Source organism: Stenella coeruleoalba (genome assembly GCF_951394435.1).
Source record: "Stenella coeruleoalba genome assembly, chromosome: 19".
Classification (NCBI taxonomy): domain Eukaryota; kingdom Metazoa; phylum Chordata; class Mammalia; order Artiodactyla; family Delphinidae; genus Stenella; species Stenella coeruleoalba.
This window is the reverse complement of record NC_137165.1, coordinates 28509100-28524712: the sequence shown is the minus strand read 5'-3', so window position 1 is coordinate 28524712 and position 15613 is coordinate 28509100. Positions and strand designations below refer to the sequence as shown.

Here is a 15613-nt window from a genome sequence, read left to right as displayed (position 1 = left end):
GAAATATTAATCCAAGAGTCAATTCCCTTCAGGTTCACTGTGCATGAGCTAGTGAAGAGGACCTGATAAGGGTCCTACCATCTAGGTTGGAGACAGTCTTTAAATGATGTCTTCTCCAGTATGCATAATCCCCTGGTTGCAGGTCATGGGGCATATGATCTTCATCCAAAGATGGATTAATGAGAAAAACTTCAGTAACAAACTAGAGTGTCCTTTTAATGATTCAGCTAAAATTTACAAGAATATAATAATACGGAGATATTTGGGAAGTGGCTCTTAGTAAGTATAGACCTCAATTAACAAAACTTGAATTTACTCTCCATAGAAACATGATCTTTTTCTCTCTAAAATTACCCTCATTTCTACCAAATATAGCCAAATTAAGACTAATTTGTTTGCTAAATAATTCTGGCTTCAAAAATCTTGGCCTGATGATTTACAGAAGTGTAGTTACTCATACAGGCTCATTTGAAATTGGCTTTGCTGGAACCTATTATTTGGCACCTCGGATTGAATTTTTAAAAGGCCTCTCAAGGCCAGGAAAGCCATGGCAAAGGCTTGTCAATGATTTCACCTGAGTTATCTACATATCTGGGTGAATTCCTCCCTTTTCAAGGTCCCCAAAATACTTTGAGATTTCTGCACCTGCTAGGAGATGGCTTTCCTAATTTACCTGATTTTTTAAGTTGCTGGCAACCGAAGAGTTTCCAGTCTCTGGAGGAATCAAGTAAAGAGAAAAGATAAATGTTTCAATTCTGCTTACAAACATAATTTACCAAGTTGCTGTAACTCATAATTAGCTTGAAGGGAAGGGTTTCCTTATATCTGGAAAACACAGATTAAAAGCTAGTAATATTTTAGACAGAAACCATAAAAATTATAAACATATTCACCAGTTCACACAGTCCTATATAACTAATCCTTTTCATTAACAGTTTTATGACACCATCAGGTTTACCATTAGAATTCTTAATTTCTTACCCAGTTCAGCAGTATGATCTAGAAGTTTTCAGAAACCTGTGCTTGTCAAAATGTCCTTGCTAAGGAGCTTCTCGAAGAGGAAGCATTTTTGCAAAACATCAGAGTAAAACAATAACTGTCTATGAATGATGAAAGACCACAGAAGGCATGGTTAAAGACCTGCTTACAGAGACTTCCCTGTTGGCGCAGTGGTTAAGACTCTGTGCTCCCAATGCAGGGGGCCTGGGTTCAATCCCTGGCCAGGGAACTAGATCCCACATGCATGCCGCACCTAAGACTTCACATGCCACGTATAAGGAGCCCATGTGCCACAACTAAGGAGCCAGCAAGCCGCAACTAAAGGAGCCCTTGAGCTGCAACTAAAGGAGCCTGCCTGCTGCAACTAAGACCTGGTGCAACCAAAAAGAAAAAAAAAAGACCTGCTTACAATGCAATTGACAAAGAAACTTGATTACTGCTGCAACATACAATATTTTAAAATAATGACTAAAATTATGACTGATAACATTTTACCAGGACATACCCGATTTTTAGGAATTCCATATAATTTCTAGAATATTAATTATTAATAAATTAATAACATTGACTCATACAGTATAACCTAAGAAGATTTATTACTCATTTGACAATGCTTCCCATGTAATTTAACATACCAAATAAACCTAATTAGTTTATAGCTCTCTTTGGGATGTTTCAAGGGTCCTTTGAAGCATCCCAAAGTTGGCTAGAGGTCAAAGGAACTACATTAAAATTTGATTTGGGAAATTTGTTATCAAAAATATCAAAAAGTTTCAAAACACGTGGTCAAATAGGATCATAGGGCACTGTGAATCAATAGTTATTCACTTAACCAAAGTGATAACAAAAGATTTCAAAGGTAAAAACAGAAAGTTATAACAGATTACTCATTAAAGGTAAAATAAACTTTACAATCTGTTATCAAAAGCTGATCAATATGTTACGAAAACTGACCTCTTAAAAGAGAAAAAAAAACAAATTCTGGTTTTGCACCAGCTTACTTTTTAAAATTTACTCAGTTAAATTTATTCTAAACTTAGCCAACCCTGACCAGGCACAAAACTCTTTTCTCAGGGTTCCTTTTCCATAAACTTTCCATAACTTTCTGTATCCATATTAGTATTCATATTAGTTTGTTCTTTTTTTCCATCCAGAAACAACTATCTCTAAGACAAAATTACTTTCTTTTCCTTAACAAAATGCAATTCCATTCCTCATACCTTCTTTTACTGAAAACACACATCCTACTTTGCTACTGTATACTGAAATTTTTCCCGTACTATTTCGAGTAGCTTTAATTACATGTTTAAATTCAAATACTCAACTCTTAAAAACCTTAATTTCTAGTGAAAACTAAGAAGTAAGCAATTATGAACTTTTACATTAGCATTCTGTAGATTGGCAAACATAAATAACAGTAATAATTTCTAAAAACGTGCTTTCTTATAGAAAATATCTCAGTGTGGAACCAAACATATTTATTGATAGTCCTAAATCCCTTTAGTTTCTTTGTAAAAGGAAGCCAATATTCAGTAATTAATGTTTCAGTATCTTGTTTTATTTGCGAATGACCTAACTATTCAATAAACTTTCATCTTTTAACTTAATTTAGCACAAATCTGAACTTCAAGTTACCAGAATCTGGAGAGATTTTTTTAATTTTTTATTGAAATGTAGCTGATTTATAATGTGCTAGTTTCAGGTGTACAGCAAAGTGATTCAGTTATATATGTCTATATATAATACGTAAAGATATGTATATGTATATATATAAAATATACACACACATATATATATGTTATATATATATATATATATATGTTATTTTTTTACCTTCTCTTCCATTATAGGTTATTACAAGGTATTCAGTATAGTTCCCTGTGCTATATAGTAGGTCCTTGTGGTCAGAGAGATTATTTTTAAGTAGATATTCCTAAAATATAATTATTCCTAAGGAGTTCACCCAAAAGCTCTTATCTCATTCACACTTAACTTATTTATAGAAACATAAAAATGTCATCATACTGAGTTATTTTTCTTGCTGAAATATTTGCAACAGATATAATAAGATCTTATTTGACTTCTATTAAACCTGTTTATACCAGAAGTATTAGTATACCAAATATTATCCTAGATCTCTTGAATGTGGAAAAACTTATGGATTAGTCTATATTTCTGACAGTATACTTGATTTATATAATGCTTGTTCATCTTTAAGCCAATTAACTAGAGCCTTTAAAATAATTTTGGAAATACCATTCAGAGGTACAAAAAAAATTACTATCTATAGCAAACATATACAGATACACAAAAACATAAAGAGGCAAACAGAGATCTTCTAGCTTTCATTTAAAAATTTTAGCCATGAAACAGATATGATAATATGAAACTCACTAGTTTATAAAAGAACAGTTGGGTCCATTGTGTTTCTGGCAGATGGAATAAATTAAGTCTACCTGCTCAGATAGCTTTTTACTAATATTTGTAAAAGAGACTTTTAAGATTTTTCATAGTTCTAATTTTAAAAATAGTCTTTTCTCTTTTTTTTTTCTCCTTCTGATAAGAATTCCCTTGCTTCCTAGAGAAGACTATGTAGAATATTTATATCTCAAAGGCACAAAGAAAGAATGGAAGCTGCACCAAAGACTTTTGTTCCTTAAGTCCAGAAGGTTTACAGCATCTGCAAACCGTCTGAGATCAAAAGGGTACATTTGGGCATTGGTAGAAAGGAAAAGAGGGCTTTGAATTAGTTCTATATCTTCACTTTTGTTCTTACAAAGGCTTGATTTGTAAGACAAGTACAGTTGTCTTTAATTCCTCAAAGAATTGGGTAGCAACCTGAATGATACAGAGGCCGTCCCACCCATCCAACTATACTATCCTCAATTTCCTTCTTTACATCAGGGAGAAGATCTTCAACTAAGATGGAAATCGAAAGATCCTATGTTCTAGATTTAGAGCTGTGTGTCTGTGGAGTGTTTTAGTAAATCCTTCCACAAAGCCTTCAGAATATTTCTTTCCCTCTGGCTACACAGTTTCATTTTAGCTTAGAGGAGAAAGCCTAAAAAAAGGTCCCATCGGGCTTCCCTGGTGGCGCAGTGGTTGAGAGTCCGCCTGCTGATGCCGGAGATGCGGGTTCGTGCCCCGGTCCGGGAGGATCCCACATGCCGCGGAGCGGCTGGGCCCGTGGGCCGTGGCCGCTGGGCCTGCGCGTCCGGAGCCTGTGCTCTGCGGCAGCAGAGGCCACAGCAGTGAGAGGCCCGCGTACCGCAAAAAAAAAAAAAGGTCCCATCAGGCTCTGAATCTCAACTTCCAATTTGGCCAATTTACTATCATAGAGCTACTAAAAAAAAAAAAAAGAAAAAAAAAATTCCTTTTGAATATCTTATCAGGTTTCAGCTGGACAAACAGTACATATTCCTAGCAGTACTGAACAACCCCATGAGGACAAGAGGCATTCCCAAAGAGTGCAAAAAATATTATCCTCTCAAGATCCAGAGACACTCCCAAAGATAACCAAAAGAAAGAAAGCCTCAGACAATTCCCATGAAAGCAGACAACAGGCGTAGGACACTGGCCGCACATGCAGTGCAACCCACATTTCTTCCCAGCCAAAATTTTTGGAGACCCCAACTTGGCTGTTGCCAAGTTCTCAGGACAAAAGGTAGACAAACAAGAAGGCAATGGCTGTCCTTGGGAAAGAAGGGATCTACAACCAATGTGTACTCCAAAGCAAATTCGCAATTTAAAGATCTAATTCTTATAAATGTTTTCTGCCTTCCAATCTGAATTTGGGAAGGAAGGGAGAAAGTGGAATTTTACCTTCCTCTGTTAATCAGGCACCACAGATGGAGACAGAGATGACAGAGCTGACTTTGGTAAGAATTCTTACCTTTGATGGCTTCTGCCAGTTTTCCTAGGATCCTGTCTGCAGTGAGTAGGGTGTCCCAGCTGGTCCCATCCTGGTCACCAAAAATTTTAGAGGAGGAAAAATCATTTTCCCTCTATGCTTTATGATGAATATTTGGCTGAGACCCCTTTTTTTCTATGATAAAGATGATAAGATTATCTAGGTTAAAAGTTCTCCACTGTGGCCACTGTGATTCAAGATTATCTTTGGTAAGGTGAGCCTATTTGTCCAGCCCTAAAACAATATTTTATTCACCTGTGGTCTCAAGTGGACTCAGAACAACTTACGTCAGACCCAGTCCGACTCTAGACTCAGTCCGGTTTCTAAGCTGGACCCAGTCAAATTGCAGACCAAGTCTGGTTTCTAAGTCAGACCCAATCTGATTTTGGTGAGTTTCTGGACTCAGTCAAGAAAAAAAATGCTCTGATAAAATCTGGAAACTCAAGGAAAAGCTGCAGAGCTACCGTCTGAGAGAGACTCACCACCTCCAGAGGCACCGGGAAAGCAGAGTTCAAGGGCTCAGCAGGTAACCAAGTCTGGTTGCTTTTGTTTCTTGGGGCTTTTGGGGGGTCTCCTTAAGTTCCCTCTTCTCACACCAGAGCTGTTAAAAGATAAACTGAGGCATATTGAAATTTTTAAGAGCTTGTTTAAGCAAAAATCAATTCGATTGGACAGCATCCCTCCTAGGAGACAGAAAGGAGCTCGAAGGGAATGTACAAAATGAGAGAGTTTCGTAGGCAGAAGGAAGCAGAAACAAGGAAGTTATATTAGGTAAAAAGAAGGTTGGTTATTGCAACATTACTTTCGTTTAGGGGAGGACAGGGGTCTATCAGGCAGATGAACTAGTGCTGACCAGGCAATTCCTGATAGCCTGGTTTGAGATTCCATTTCTGGGAGAGCCAAAACTGTAATTAAGTCTTGGTTTGGGGTGTGGGGCTTAGCATTAGTGTCTCCATTTGGGGCCTGCTGTCCTGTTTTTAAGAGCAGTTAGCCATAGACTCTGAAAATATCACATATTTTCCTTACATAAGGTGGAGATCTCATTCTCATAAACTGTGCCCATATTCCATGTCCTCTGTAGTCTGCTAATTCCCTAAGGGAAGAATTTGTTCACCTTTATGAACTCCACTGCCTAGCACTGAGCCTGGCACATCGTGTAGAGAACTTGCAAAGCCACTCACATAACATGCTGCCTAGTTGTTGTTCCATTATACCTTATGAAATGGAGCACATATTATATGTGTCCAAGCAGACACACACAAAAATACATATAAATAGATTAGCTATATAATTTTTCTGAAGTCCTTCCATTATGCTGGTTCTAAACTCTGAGAACCTAAACAAATAAAGTGTTTCCATATTCTCAAGAAAAAAAAAAATATATTCTTCCTTTTAGTTGGGGAGCAGTATAGTAAAATAAACTTTGGGGAAGGCAGACCTGCTTACATCTTGTATGCCTTTTCTTTTTCTCTGACATTTCTGGCTCCTGTAGTGGCTCTGTTCTGATGGGCTGCATGGTGCAGTCACACAGGAGGGCATGTTGACAACAGTGTGGGCAAGGAAAGAAGGGGGCTGTGTCCATGGGTGTTCCCTGCACCTCTTTTAATCCGCTTAAACTTCAGAGGCTGATGCTCAACCTTAGAAACTAGGTTTGGGTGTGGGCTACTCAGTGTGCAGCCTGACAGTGGGGATGATTCAGAGCCACGAGGCATACAGCACCTTGGAGAGCACCCCCATGATGGTGCTGGAGGGATACTGGAGATGGTGAAGAACCATGGGAGAATAAGCAGTTGTTAGGAATGAGTATGTCTTATCTGGTCACTGCTCAGCCTAAAATCCTTCATAGCTTACTGCTGCTCTGGGTATAAAGCCCCAAATCCTTGCCATACCTCTCAGGATCTCCCATGACCTGATGGCCTCCTTCTTCAGCCACATGTAAGAGGCCTTCTTCAACTTTCATTGCTCAGACCTACTGGCCTCTGGTAGTTCCTCCAACATGACTGGCTTTTCTGCTTGAGGGACTTTATAGAAATGGTTCCTTCCATGTGGAATAGTTTTCTTGTCCAACCTTCATCCAGTCAACTCCAACATGCACTCCCCTGACCCCTCAAAGTTGGTTAGTGCCCCCAGGTTTAGATTCTAGCCCCCTCTACTTGCCCTTTCTCACAACTCATCGCCTTTTCAACAGCTTGTCCACTGTGTCTTCTTCACTGGATAAGCTCCTTGAGTGCAGACCCCAAGCCTGTCCCACTCATCCCAGGAACTGCCATGCCTGTCCCCTTGCCAGATGGACACCAGACCATTAAGAAATATCTGTGAAGTGAACACACATCTTAAAACTTTTAAAGATAATTCTCTGAGCCGACTGGGCGGTGCTACCAGAAACATGAGAACCAAATGGGCTCTGCCTGCTTTCTCTCTCTTTCAAACCCAGCTGGGAAGCAGGAGGATTGAAGGGCAGGCAGTAGAGGTGGGGATTCTGGGTGAGGAATCTCAGCCAGGGAGCCAGGCCAGGACCCTCCCTGTGAAATAGGAACATTTTCAAGGACGTGACCCTCTGCTGGAATCCCTCAGTTCCAAGGTTGTCATTAACTCTGAACTGTTATGCAGCGTGAATAATTTGCCTGTGGAAAAAAATTTAGCACTAACAGTAGTGTTACTTTCATCATGAGAATCCTGAAATCCTGACTAATCTCAGCTGGACTCAGTCCAGACTGTGCCATTTCCATAACATTAAGGTATAACCCATAGCCACACCAGCAAAGCCACCCCTTAACAAACAAAGGACCTGAGTGCTTTCAAGGAAAAAACAATGAGATCCTCAGGAATCAGGAACCCCTCAAATGATGACTTGGGGAAACAATTTGGCTAGAACTAAATTATTAAATGTTAAAGTCGTATTTAATGTAATCAAATTAAACTTCTATATCTGGATAAGTTTTGCCTTCTGGGTGTGTGTCACTTGGTCAGTCTTCCCCAAATCATTAAATTCACTCATTTAGTTATCATTTGAGGGCCAGAAATCAAAGTGAAAGAAGGGTTTCTATCCAAAAAGATCTTATTGTCTATTCAGAGAGACAGACATGAGAAAATAAGTGAAACAAAGAGCTAGAGGAATGACAATACACTTATAACTTTCAAATTCCAAATGATACTTTCAGCCCCTGCACAGAGACAGACCTTGAAGAATCCAGTGCAGCTTCCAGAGCACCAGTTCTACATATTTTGGGCCCCTTGCATTTAATATTGGCTCAGGGGTTCTCAGTTTCCCATGTAACCTATATCAATGCTGTATAGGAATGTCTTCTCTGAATAAGCAAGCATGAATGCCAAAGGGTCTTAACCCTACTAATTATAGCAAGCTTAGTGACTTTTCTTAAACTGCCTTACCTAGAAACTCAGTATTCTTAGTATACTCAGTGTTCTTACCAGATTATCAAACACTGTAAAAGATAGTTTGCCTGACACCATTTCATGCAGGTTCTCTGCTCAAAGACTATAATCCTAGTGTTTGTCTTTCAATTACTTTATACATAAAATGTCAACTTGACCTCTATTACATGAGACATTTAGATTTACCTTACCAAAAATTAAATTCCAGCTACATTACTAATAGTGATATTTTAATGACACAGTTATGAATTGCTAATTTGCATAATTCTATCCATATGACCACGGTGACTGGGGCAGGGATTGACACATGGTTTAGAGGAAATCATGGGATGGTTCAGGATCTACTGGAAAGAAATGCTGTCTTTTTTTGACTCAGCAGGAACCTGAGAAGATGCAGGTCTACTATTTGCTATTAGCAGCAATCCTGCCACCAAACACGGCCCCAAATCAAAGAAACCTTAAAGAAGAACAGAGCTGATTCCTAATGCCAGTTTGAGCACCCATATCAACCCCTACTTGAGACCACTCTACACCTGGCCTTGCATGTAAGTGAGCCTAAAATTCCTTCAAGTCCATGAGTTAGGTTGGATGTGACTTGCAAACCAAAGAGACCTAACAGACTTATTCTCACAGAAGGAACAAGGCAGGAAGGAGACTGCAGACAGGACAAGTATAAGTCACTATATATTTATTTGGTATTCAATGCACTTCCCTTTCCAGAGAGAAATTACAGAGTCTGGAGTATCCCATTTTAATAAATACCCTGCTTCTGGCCTTGCATCCCGAATTTTTATGCCCCTTAATCAATGTTTGGTACCGTCACATACAGTGGTTAAAATTTTTCCCTGAGATTATAAGGCTGTGCCTTTGTCCACAGAGTATCTTTCCCTCCAAAATTCAAGAGAAAAGTAGGAAACGGAAAGTCTTCTGGTGGTGGGAGAGGTGGATAACTTAGGTAGAATTCCTGAGAAAAAGGTGTAGTGTCAACCACACCACTAATTAATATTTCCCTGGCTGTGAACTCTTATCCTTTCAACATCTCCGAACATTCTAGAAGGGAAATTGCATAAAAAGACACTTTATCTCAATGCTGCGTGCAAAGTAGGTTGGCTTCTGGTAACTGCCAGAGCAGTCTTGATGCCTCAGTGTCCAGTAAAGTGCAGAGCTAGTGAGGTACGGACAGCCTTCCCCAGGGGCATATGGGAAAGAGAGAAACCCAGACATGGGTGATGAGAAAAAACTGTTATCACACTATACACTTAGTCAGGCCTGCAACGTTTTTCAAAATGGTTTAAAATCAAAACAGCTCATGATCCTCCACAAGCAGGAATGGGGAGAGGCTTAGTGGATTATCGTCTCAAATCAAGGCAGCAAAGCATAAGGCAAATGGACATGAATCTTCCAGTCTTGGTGCACTGAGCGTCAGTTCTGAAGAAAATGCAACTTCAGCAGGAAATCACCCCACTGGGTTGCAAGAAATCACATGTGGGAAGGAGCCAGCTTGCCAGGATCAGTCACTCTTAGATGGTGTTGTCAGTCCTCCACCCAAGATCTCCCTAGAGTGGCACAATGGATTGACAGTGTTCCTTACTGAGGACTCCCCTTTTTAAAAATAAACAAGCAAAAGTTTCCCTAATCTGACCCACATTCCACAGTGGAAGAAGGCAGCAGCTCCTGGGAAAGGAAGAGTGGGAAAGGAAGCCGGGCGTCAGGCAAACACACTTGGGGACAACCTGCTGGAGAGCGTGCAGGCCTCTGAGGACAAAAACGTGACAGGCAGGCTGAGCGCTGGCGGTTGTGGCACTTCCGGAGACATCATTCCATGGACACAAGGCTCCCAATTCCCTCCCTTAGGTTTTCTTGTGATAGTTCTGACAGGCTTTCGTCATGTCTTTCAAGAAGTTAGGAACTCCTTTCTGCAAAGGAAAGGAGACTGTCACTTCTATGTCCTCACAGGGATTATTCCTAATTCTTTGGGATGTGGCAAAGGTAAAGGAAGATGGCTTTGGGAGTAATAAATATGACAATAGGGCCCACGAGCAGATTTCCACAGAGCATTCCAACCGCTGATGACAAAAGGTAAGATGCAGGGCACAGGTAAGGCTGAACCGCAGGGGCCACTGTTATAAGACCTTGTTGTATATTTTAACTTTTGCTAATAAAAAGCTAAGATATTTCTAAGACACCATTTTTTCAAAAGAAAAAGAAAACCCAAAAATGAGATTGGGTTAGGCTGTGGGATTCTTCCAAAGAAGTGAGAGAAAGGACTTGCTTTACAGAATTAGAAAATGGTAAGGACTGGGGGCAAGAGACAGGATATGCCATTCTTTAGTTAGTGTTGAACATTGTTCAAGACTTTCTCCAAACATTGTTCTATATACTGCTTCTCCACAGGGTGGGACTATCCATCTCTATTTTTAAGAGGGAAGAAATTGATGGCTTCCCTAGATTACACAGTCAGAAACAAGGCCAGGATTCAAAATATCATGTGTTTGACTCAAAACCTATGTGCTTTTTCACTCTCCCAGGGAACTGGTGAGCCTTCTAGCCAGTAAGTAGGGCCTTATAAAGCAGACTGAATGGTCGGCATGATTCCAGGTCCTAGGCAGTTTCTAGTGATCTGGGTACCACTGTGGTTCCCTCTCCTTACAGAAAAACAAAATAACCATAAAAAAAACTGAAGGCTTCCCCAGGCTTGGACATGGCTGGTGTCTCCTGGGCCAGGTTGGCCTGTCTAACTCCTCCATAAGCAGACAGAGGATCCACAGGCACCACTGTCCCTACTGTGATCTATTGTGATCCTGGTGCGGGGTCTCAGAGCAAAGCAGGGAGGGCTGACATTCCAGGCAAAGATTATTTGACTTTTGTCCCAGCCTCTGTGCTGGGTATTGGTAACCCCAGTCCTAACCATAGACACTCAACAGAGCTGTCTCATAAAAGAGCATCATGAGGCCTGAGACAGCACATCTCTTCAGCCTGACAGCCCCAACATTTGTCACACACACTTCCCCTCCTACCTCCTGGGATCTCACCTTGGCAGCCCAGTTAATGAGCCAGGACGGAATTTGGCCACCTGGGTTATCGAAGTAATACATGAAAACTAGGGAGGGAAAGAAAGGACAATTCAAAAGGAAGAAACACGTTAGAAAGATACAATAACAAACCTTGCAAACATTCCACCTTCATATCCAGGTCCAGAAAGTAAGGAAGGAGGTAACACGGAACTCAAGTGGACTCGCCCCTCTGCCTTGCCTTACGGGAGACTTACATATAAGCATTTTGGAAAACAGCCAAGGCACATTCTGCTGATATTTATTAAACTCCTGGCAAGTGCTAGACTTGGATATAGTCTCTCATTTTATTATTTCTCTCACTAGTCATCTCAATCCTAAGGAGCTGATAAAATTGAACCCCAGTTTATAAATGATAAATGGAGACTCAGAGGAGTGGGGTGACATGCCCAAGGTGGCAGATCTAACACACGTCACAACTAAGGTCAGATTTTGCTGCAGACTTAAGGCCACACTGATTCCAGTCCAGCAGGTGGCCGCATGGACCCCCCCAGCCTCTCTCCAGAGGCTGGAACTCAAGGCAGGCAGGTTCTGAGTCCCTGGGTTTTTGCTGAGCAGGAGCTGCCTCCTCAGAGATGGTCCCACCAGCCCTCCTGCCCCGCCTTGGCCAGCATGTGCATGGACAGGACCAGCCTGAACTGAGTTTCTAAACATTTTGATTCCCTTGGATGTTCTGATTTCATCTGGACGATGCAAGAGTCAATAAAGAATGAATTGATCAGATTTAAACATCCACGCTGCATTGCAGCCAAGCTTCTGGGGTGAACTGAGTCTCCCTTGGTTCTTTTGCACCCATGCCTAAGTCTCTGACCTCAGGGAATAAGCATCCTGCATTTTATGTGCCTTGCAGCCAGTGTGGCCTTACATCGGTGGCCCTGGCTGGTGCGCCAACACGTGCCCTCTTTTTACCTTTGCTCCCCCTCTTGCCATCGCTCTGGATCGCCAGGCTCTGCTTGTACTGCTTCACCCGAATCACGCCCGACTTCTCTGGAAACTGTGGCACGGAGGTGCTCTGGGCCAGGATCACGTGGATCTTCTGTCCTTCATGGTCCAGCTCTCGCCGATGCCGCACATAGACGTACCACACCACCAGTCAAGGCATAACATCGAGGCCAGCACCTCAGATGGGCAGAAGGAAAGCCCACAAGCCAGAAGCAGAGGGAGATAATTGTTCCTCCACTTGGTATTTGCTCCCTTGCACTGTTACTTCACTTCCTGCCCTATCTGCCTACCTGCCCTGCAAAACCATAGCTCCTCCCAACTGGTGTTCTTATTTGAGAGCGTGTATTACCCACCTGTGAATGGTTCCCTGCTGCTTTTAGTTATGTGGGGAACCCACTCCTCGTTTCTCCAAGAAGGCAATGAGATTTCAGAGGATTGGTCATTTATCAGCTGTGTGATCCTGGTTTGGTTACTCAACTTTTCTGAGATTGGTTTCCCTCTGAAAGAAAAGAGGGTACCACTGCCCTGCAGGCAGACTTGGTGGGGGCTCTAGAGAGAGACTAGAGCAGAAGCAGCCCTCAGTAAACAATGGGGCCATTGCTCTTTGTCCTCTCCCTAAGCCCTAATCACTGACCTCTATGCACAGAGGATGGTCAGGAAGGGTTACTTACACCTGGAGATAATAGGAAGACACATGAATACCTGAATATTTAGTAGGCAGATGCCCTTGCTGATTCTGGTTCACCAAGAATCACGAAGCCATTTCAACTCAATAAACACTTATAGAATAACCACTATGTCTGTGGCACTACTATAGGGAAGATGATTTGATTTTAAGAAACAAGAGTCACCACTTATTGAGCCCTTACCACGTACGTGCATCCTGTGCTTTACAGTTAGCATCAGTTTTGATCCTGAGAAAGTCCCTGTGAGTTCAGCATAAGTATCCCCATCTTACAAATGACCAAATTGAGGCTCAGAGAAGTAAAGAAACTTGCTGAAGATCCCACAGCCCAGCTGAAGTGATGGAACCTGAACTTGAACCACGATTAGGCTCCAAAACCTGGTGAGATTTTCATAGCTACAGAGGGCTCAGCTCTTTAATGTGTTCATTAGACTTTCCAATAGGAGAATTTTAGGTTTCACAGGAGAAGGAATTAAAGCCTAAAATAATCCAAACAATCACTGTAAGTACAACACAGTTACACTTACTGCAACAGCCGCGACCACAGCCCCAGGCCAGCTCGGAGGCTCTACAGCACCCACGGTGGGCTGCCCCTCCCCCAGGCACCCTGCAGGATGGTCTATTGCCCCCACTCTCTACGCACTGATGAGTAAAGCTCTTGAATGTTTTAGGGAAGGAATGAAGTTGCTTTAGCTCTGGAGTTCCTCTCTCCGAAGTCTTTTATTTTTTCCTCACAGCAAATATGGTCCCACACCTTGCTTAGCTCATGTGATGGACATCACTTGACACTCCACTGAGGAAAAATTAACTTGATATATTGACTGCCATTTCACAGAGTTCTTTGAAGGGTTGGAAGTTCCAGCATGGCACACAGTCTATGAGTGGAGAACCACTAGTTTACTGAGGCCCAGAGAAGTGAAGGGCATTTTCCAAGGTCACAGAGCAAACCAGGAAATGAGCGCACACTTAACCTGGGATCTTTCCCTCCAAAACTAATGTTCTTTTCCATTACACTGTTTTCTAATCTAAAAATTGAATAGCCCTTGTTGGAAAGACATATGCGTATATACAAGGACTAGGAAACTCATTACAGGACTGTGTGGCACTAGAAAGCCAATGAAACCAAACTTCAAGGAGCACCAAGTGTCCACTCCTGAGAACAGCCCCCAGCAGTATCCACATGAGGTCAGAAAGTGGTGTTGCCCTGGTCCAGATCACCTTCTCTGGTCACAGCTGGACCTGGGCCCAGGCCTGCCTCTGCCGCCCACTAGTGGTGAGAAACTGATGAGAACCTGAGCAGGGCTCTGAACTTGCCTTTGCCTCAGTCTCCTTCCCTGACTGATGGGGATGATGGCTCCTACCCTGCACAGTTGCTGGAAGGAGGAGAGAAAACCACATAAAATCTAAGGGATTAAGTAACCACAATTTCTTGAAATACCTACCACCTGTATTTAGCAGTCTGTGGGAACTGTGCCAGAAATAATCCCTTATGGAGTCTGTAATCTAGCTGGGCCAGGGTGGACACATACACACAAAACACACAGAAACAATACCCACAAACCACCCCCACGCCCCCTCTCTTTCTAAAGAACAATTACTTAGGAACATACAGACTTACAGAATGTTAGACCTAGAAAAGATTCCGGTGATCATCCAGTTCAGTGGTTTCCAAGTTTTTTTTTCTTTTAATTCCACAGACCCTTTGTTAAAAGGATTATTTATGAAAATTCAGTGTGTAAAACACTCAGCTGCTATGATTGAAGAGAACAGTGGAGTGGAAATCTCACCTGTCCCCGCCTATATTCTACCCCATCTGCCCACCCAGCAAATGTCCATCAAAACCCCCATGCTGGCCCTAAGGGGGCCTCATAGAGCCTTGGAGTGTCAGCTAAGACTCCTCACATCCATTCAACTGCTTCATATCGTAATCAAGGAAACTGAAGGGAAAAAACATACACACAGTGTCCAGATCCAATATTCGAGGAGGAGGGAAGGTGGAGGGAGCTAGAAATGTGGAGCCTGAGTCCCAGCCCCCAGTCTGCTGCTAACCACCTGAGTGTGGGCCTCTCACATTGCCTCTCTGGGTCCCTACTTCCTCTCCTATAGACTGAGAGAGTGTATTGAATACTCTTTATGAAAAGTTGTTTTCAGGTCCCCAATTCTCTGGCACAAGGATTTCCTAGAAAACTTTTCAGGAAAGTATGAGCTGCCCTCCCGTGACCACAATTACAGATGCACTCTCTGCAAGAGTCAATGACAATATTTTCCACACCTGTTGGACATACCACCATTGGGTGATGACCATGGGGCACAGAAACACTTCAAAAGCTGAGTATTGGTGTGCTTTTGGAAAGGATACATCTCTGTTAGACATGGGAAATGGGTACTTGACTTGCCAGTACACCACTGCTTCTCCATTGCATTCTTTTTCATAAAGTTCTAAAAAAAAAAAAAAAAGAAGTTATTGCATCTAGAAGTCTCTTTGGTGTCCATTAACAAGAAGCTTTGCCTCCCATCAGGAAACTTGCACAAGCCTCTTAGATAGCCTCATCCACCAGAAGTCAGACAGAAGAAACCAGATGAACTACAATCCTGCAGCCTGTGGAACAAAAA

General features: G+C 42.0%; 1 protein-coding gene across 3 annotated transcripts in view; it reads right to left on the bottom strand.

Moving 5' to 3' along the window:
• PCTP (phosphatidylcholine transfer protein) overlaps positions 1-15613 on the bottom strand; it is a 227894-nt gene that overhangs the window by 183605 nt on the left and 28676 nt on the right. Inside the window, exons 3-7 of one of the 3 annotated variants that reach the window (XM_079905622.1) lie at positions 15360-15439; positions 12283-12454; positions 11335-11402; positions 5392-10218; positions 4923-4961 (exon numbers count right to left, since the gene is read on the bottom strand). In XM_079905622.1, coding sequence (XP_079761748.1) covers positions 10153-10218; positions 11335-11402; positions 12283-12454; positions 15360-15439 — 386 coding nt within the window. In that variant the 3' untranslated portion in view covers positions 4923-4961; positions 5392-10152. Of the gene's footprint in view, positions 1-4922; positions 4962-5391; positions 10219-10242; positions 11403-12282; positions 12455-15359; positions 15440-15613 lie in introns of those variants that run through there. The other 2 variants (XM_079905623.1, XM_079905621.1) reach the window with 2 other exon arrangements.